General features: G+C 56.4%; 1 protein-coding gene across 1 annotated transcript in view; it reads right to left on the minus strand.

Annotated features, from left to right (window-relative positions):
• Positions 1–1,602: 1,602 nt before the first annotated feature.
• Positions 1,603–6,030, minus strand: part of ANKRD53 (ankyrin repeat domain 53) — a gene marked incomplete at its 5' end in the record, with an annotated part of 6,081 nt that continues 1,653 nt past the window's right edge. Inside the window, 3 exons of the mRNA XM_015571465.1 lie at positions 1,603–2,938; positions 4,975–5,095; positions 5,500–5,664. Of these exons, the coding sequence (XP_015426951.1) occupies positions 2,246–2,938; positions 4,975–5,095; positions 5,500–5,664 (979 nt within the window). The remainder of the gene's footprint in view (positions 2,939–4,974; positions 5,096–5,499; positions 5,665–6,030) is intronic.

Below are 6,030 nucleotides of genomic sequence, written 5' to 3' on the forward strand. Positions count from 1 at the left end.
GTGCACACGGGCTGGCCCCCTTTCCTGTGTGCTCGGCTCCTGAGATGACTTCAGGCCTCTAAGCAGGCAGGCGAGGTCCCGGGCACAGACCAGCATTTGTTAACCTTGCACTCCAACTACAGTGCCTTGCAGATACTCAGCACTACATAGCGGAATGAAGTCCCCATGAGAGCCATTACTGGCCATGTCGTATACCTCACAGCGAGGGTAGCAGGTGCAGCGATGGGCTGCACACACGTAGTATTTTAAGTCCCTGTGCTGAACATCTTTCCTCCACATCCTGCCTCAAGTCCCACAGTAGCCCTTCCCTTCCTTGGCTCTAGCATTTCCTGTTTTCTTAATACCAGCCTTCCCCTTTCCTTGGGAGGAGCAGCACACGTGGGTCTTCTCTCAACGGGAATTAGATTGCCAGGCCCCTTTATCCTATGCAGACTAGGGGGGCCAAGGTAGACACCGGGGGCCAACATCATCCTCACTGCTGGGCCAGTGCTCTCCCTCCCTGTCCTCTTCTTTGTTCCTCGGGCTTCACCTCCTCCATGCGCTCCACTGTCAGTGCTCTCGCGGGGTTACCAGTGGTCTTTTTGTGCAAATCCGGTGAACCCTTTCCACCCCTTACTGGGTTTCTGCAGCATCTGACAGGGCTGACCACCCCCAGCTCCTTGAATCGCATTTGTATGGCCATTTCTCCTCCTACCTCTGTGGCTTCTTCCGGTGCCCTATGCAGGCTTCTCCAGGCGCCCTACAGTGGGGTTTCTCAGGGTCCTGTCCTGGGCTCCCAGGAGGAGCCCATCCATGCTCATGGCTTTGACTCTTTGCCAAGGAAGTGAGAGTTGACTTCCAGCCCCAACACCCTTCCTGGGCTTCTGAACCGGTTCTGCTGCCTTTGGGCGCACACGCTCCTTTCACAGCCCAGCGGCACTTGCTGCCCTCTGCAAACCTGCCTCTTTTGGGCACCTGCTGTGGCCCCGAGATCACTCGGGCGCCAAACCAGAAACCTGCTTCTATTCCTGCTTTCTCCTTTTGCCCCCCACATCCAGTCTCTCAAAACTGTCAAGTTTGCCTCCTTAACATCTCTTGAGAGTAGAGCCACTCCCACCGTCATCAACTTTCACCTGGGTTATTGTGACAGCCACCTCCGGCTTCTAGGTCCCACAGCTAGAGTTGTCTTTCTAAAATGCACAGTTGATCACGTCACTTCCTGGCCTGCACCCTCCCATAGCTCCCCTCTGCCTTCAGGACAAAATCCAGACCCTTAGCACGGCTTTGAGACACGCATCCTGCTTCCTGCTCGCTTCTCTGGCCTCATCATGCACCACCTCGCACTCTGGGTCCTGGCCTCCTGTCTCCGGAGATGCCACTTTTCTTCCCCTTCCATCCACCAGGGCATCTTCTCTGTTAGTTCTCCACTTAAGATTTTCCTTCGTCCAAGGAGCTGTTAACGTCCCCTCCCCCTGCCCACTCCAGCACACCACAAACATCACGGTGGGCTTACTTGCCTGTGTACTGGTCTATCTCCTCACTAGACTGTAAGCTCCTTGAGGGCAGGGGCTGTCCTTCAATTTTTGTATCAACAGCGCCTAGCTTGGTGCCTGGCACATGGAAAGCACTCAATAAACGTTTGTTTAATGAATGGTTTGTAGTGATGTGTACAGCGGACAGCAGGCTAGCTGCCTGGAGGAAGTACAGGTGCTTTCATAGTCTCGAACTAAAGCCATGGTCCTTCCTCCCTCCCTCCCCCACGCATGCCCCTGTGCCTCCCTGCCCTGCAGAAACCACAGTGGCAGGGAAGCCACGGCAGGGTGACACCTTAGCCGTCTGCCACCCCATCTGGCTCTGGAGGTGAAGCATGAGGCCCGGAGTCTCTAGTAGAAGGACTGAGTCTGAACAAGAGGCAGACCTCCCAGTGGTTCCTCAGCCTGTCCCTGCTGGGCCGTTTGGAGGGAGGTGGGAGCAAAGGGGACACCAAAATGTTACTTGGACAAAGCCAGAGCCTAGGATACAGACCTACCCCACTCTGAGCTCTGGGCTGCTGCCCTCATTTGAATCGCTCAGGTGGGTCTCCAAGGATCCGGGCTTTTGCTGGGGGGCAGGGCTCTGACCCTTCATCTTGGGAATGGGAAGCCTGTGGGCACTCCTTCCCTTGTTCCCTGTCCCGCAACATAAATGACCACACCTCAGCCTTCACTAGCCTGCCGCAGCTCCAGAGGCTACCGAAATAGGTTTATGGGGGGGGGCGGGGGGGCGGTTAGGGGCAGGGCAGAATGGGGAGCCCCTGGTGGGCTTGCACTGCTGCCAGGAAGGCTTCGTCAAATGTTTCACGTAAGTTCATGGCCAGAGTGTCGGTCCAAAAGGTGTTGTCGCCCAAGTACCGCTTCCGGTCCACATCCTGTATGCTGACAGAGTGGAAGCCCTGGGGCACCTTCATCCTGCACGGCCGCATGTGAGGGTACAGCTCACGGACTATCACCTCCAAAGGCAGCCGAGGCACAGGGGCCACCTGCTTGCCAGTCACCGTGCACAAGTGCGTACCACCTTGCCCATCAGACCTGATCTTGAGGAATCCGCTCAAGTTGTGCTCAAGGCTGGGGTCTGGATTCACACCCAGGCGGATGCCCTGTGGGGAGCCAATCTGGGCGGTGGGGGATCTGGCAGGGTTGTTGCTAATATTCCATGGCTTGGGCTGCCTAACTGTGGGATGCCTGTAGTGGGGTGTGGATGACACCGAGGGCTGCAGCTTGGGCTGTGATGTCTGTTGCAGGTGCTCCTGTGGGAAGAGGTGGAAGTGCTTGGACAGCTTGGGGGTCTTGGAGACGGGGATGGCCCTGGAAGGGGCTGGGGGCTCTTGCTCAATGCTGTGGATCAGAGATTGGCCTCGAGGCAGTGGCTTATGATGGAGCCACTTCTTGAAATCAGCTTGTCTCAGAAGTTGTTGTTCTTCCTGCAATGTCAGAGGGCACAAGATAGTGGAGGCGGGCTGCTCCCTCTGTGCTTCTGTGGAAGGAGACCCTGTGGCTATAGCCCTTGGGAACCTCAGGTGACTGGTCCGACAACATCCTACCCTAGGAAGCCCTGAGTCTGATGGGAGAATCTCCTGCCTTATGGGAGCCCTTGTTCTGATGGGGAGACAAGTACTGCCCGAAGGGAGCCCCTGAGCTGAGGGGCTCCAATCTGGCGAGACCTATCCTCCACCCTAGGTGAGGTCTTCAGCTGGAGGGGGAAGGTGCGGTCTCTGCCCTACAGAAAAGCCTTGAGTCTCGAGGGAGGATCCCATATTGGTAGTGAAGACATATCCTGCCCTAAGAGTCTCTGGTTTGATGGGAGGGAAAGGCCTATGAGAAGTGCAAGTTGCATCCTTGGCCCTGGATGGAGAAAGCAGAAATGTTTGGGAGGCCTGGAGCTGGTGGTGCGAGTCTGGGCAGGCTTCTGGGAGGGGGTTAGCTGGCCTTAAGCAGTCACATAGGGGGACACAGCTGGCTCTCCAGGCTGGGTGGGAGTCACTTGGTCTAGCTGTCTGTTCTTGCTTCCACTACAATTGAACCTTTGGCTCAACACAGATCTGTCCCCTCCCCACCCCCCGTCTCATGGCTCACTTCCCAGGCTGTTGCTATCGGGCGGTTTGGAGATTGACCCAGCTCTGGAGGTAGGCTCTGATTAGGCTAAGCCTCGGAATAATTCCATCAGCCTTGCCCCAGACCTTGGTCAGTCAGCACATGGCTTTCCTTCAGCTTGAGGGATGGGAACAGGAGTGGACATAAGATCCCGCTGAGGCCAACAAGAGATGAGGGGAGATCTGCAGGGGCCTTATGGGGAAGTTTAGAGCCACAGGAACCAATGGGCTTTGCCAGTTCTGGACACAGGTGACTGAGGACTGAGAGCAGGCAGGGCTGAGCAAACGAGAGAAGTGCGGCCGGAGCCCTCCATTTGCCAGCTCCCAAGCCCTCCCCGCTTCTGGATCCACTTAGCATCTTTTCTGGGTTTTCTGGCTCTTGCATCCTATGTAATTAACCTGCTTAAAATCCTTTAGTGACTTCTTCTCCAGCCAAGGCCTGTCATTGACCTGGGCCCCTGCCAAATCTCTAGCTTGTCACATCGGAACCCCTGACTGTCCTGAATTTGCACTTGTTGGCATACACACTTCTATGTGCCTCTGTGCCATCCCCCCCCCCCCCCCAACACAGGGCTGCCTGTCCCTTCAGCCTGGTCAGCCCTTCCCTACTTCCTCATATGGCCAACTGCTACCATCGTTAAAGACTCCTCTTAGGTATTATTCTTCTGGCACCTCCTGAGCCCCTTCTCCTCTGTGGGAATATAACCCACCTCCTCTACTAAGCTCTAAGCTCCAGGGTGTGGACTTCACTCACTTTCATTGGTCTTTGGAGCCTCAGGGTCTAACAGGTGCCTAGCAGAGAGTATGTTGGAATATATATATATTTTTATTAATCTTCACCCCAGGATATTTTTTCCATTGATTTTTAGAGAGAGTAGAAGGGGGGCGGGGGGGAAACATCAATGCAAGAGAGAGACATCTATTGATTGCCTCCCACATGGGCCCCTACTGGGTCTGGGGAACCTGCAACCGAGGTACATGCCCTTGACCGGGAAGCGAACCAAGACCCTGGGTCTGCAGGCCAATGCTCTAACCACCGAGGAACCAGTCAGGGCAAGATGGGTCTTTTAACCAGTGTACTTCCCAATAAGGCAGGACCTGGGGCTCGTTAGAGATTCTCTTCCTCCGCAGAGGGAGGCACTGGGCTAGGGGGGAGGGGCCTCGTAAATACTTGCTAATTTAAGCTGCTTTAGTTTTCTACCACAGGACAGGCTTTTGACCTAAAGAAGTGGCTTCTCAGGGTAGAATTTTAGTCAGAGGAGGGGGAGAAGGAGGCTCTCTGATGGGACGGGATCTCGTCACTAAGGGCACATGCGACTCATGCCTCTGCTCACGTGCCTAGGTAGCAGCCGATGCCGGTGCCTTACCTGGTACTCAGTCAGGTAGTACCGCTGCATAAGGGCCAGGCGGCCTTTGAGCCCCTTCAGCTTCCCCATCTCATAGGCAAAGTCCTTCTTGTCCCGTTTCCACATGGCATCCTTCAAGAACCTGGTGCCCAGGTGAGGACGTGTCATCCTCAGTGACTGGGCTTCAACCTGGAAGACTGGCTGCTGCTGAGGGCCAGGGTGGGCATGGGAGGGGCTGCCAGAGTCGAGAGGAGCAACATGATGCACCCGCGCTGTCCAAGGCCCCTCTGGCTAACTACTTCCTGTGAGGTGAGGGGCAACTGTCTGAGGGACTCATCACTACCCTCCTGATGAGGAGCCAGGGGCAGGAAGGCAGTGCTAAACCACAGGGGTGAGGCCTGTGGAAAGCCCCTGGGAATAATATCCTGGGAAGACTTATCCCCCAGCCACTGGCTTCCCAGCCCGCTCCCCCCTCCCCCCTCTCCCAAAGGCTCTGCATGGGTGAGGGCCCAGGGGCAGGGCTGGAGATGGCTCTCACACACTCACCGAGCACAGACGCGGTGGTTCCATATTTTGCAATAGTCGATGGGCTTGCAGCCTATGGCATCTCGGGCATGGACATTGGCGCCATTCTTCACCAGGACCTTGACACAGCTCAGCAGGCCCTCCCGGGCTGCCAGGTGCAGCGGTGTGGAGCCATTGCGTGTCTGACTGTTGAGGCCCGCCAAGGGGAAGAGGGCAGTAAGAAAGGACACAGGGCATCTATCCATCAGGTTGGCGGGCAAACTGGCTTCCAGGCCTGCTCTGCCACCAGCCCACTGGGTGACCCTGGCTTGTCCCTTTGCTGTCCCTCAGTGTCCTCAGCTGCAGGAGGAGGATTTGGACTGAGCAGTCAAAGTTTAGTTATGGGGGTGTGGACAGTGCAGAAATGCTGGAAGGAGAGCTGGGTCTGCTGGACCTCAGAGACCCCTAACCTCATCCTCGGAAAGCAACCAGCCCTCCTGCCTCTTCCCCATGCCCGGCCGTGGCCCACAAGCCTGTGCGCCCTGGGCCCAGCCTCATCCTCCACTTCAACCC

The sequence above is a fragment of the Myotis davidii genome, unplaced genomic scaffold (genome assembly GCF_000327345.1).
Source record: "Myotis davidii unplaced genomic scaffold, ASM32734v1 scaffold247, whole genome shotgun sequence".
NCBI lineage: Eukaryota > Metazoa > Chordata > Mammalia > Chiroptera > Vespertilionidae > Myotis > Myotis davidii.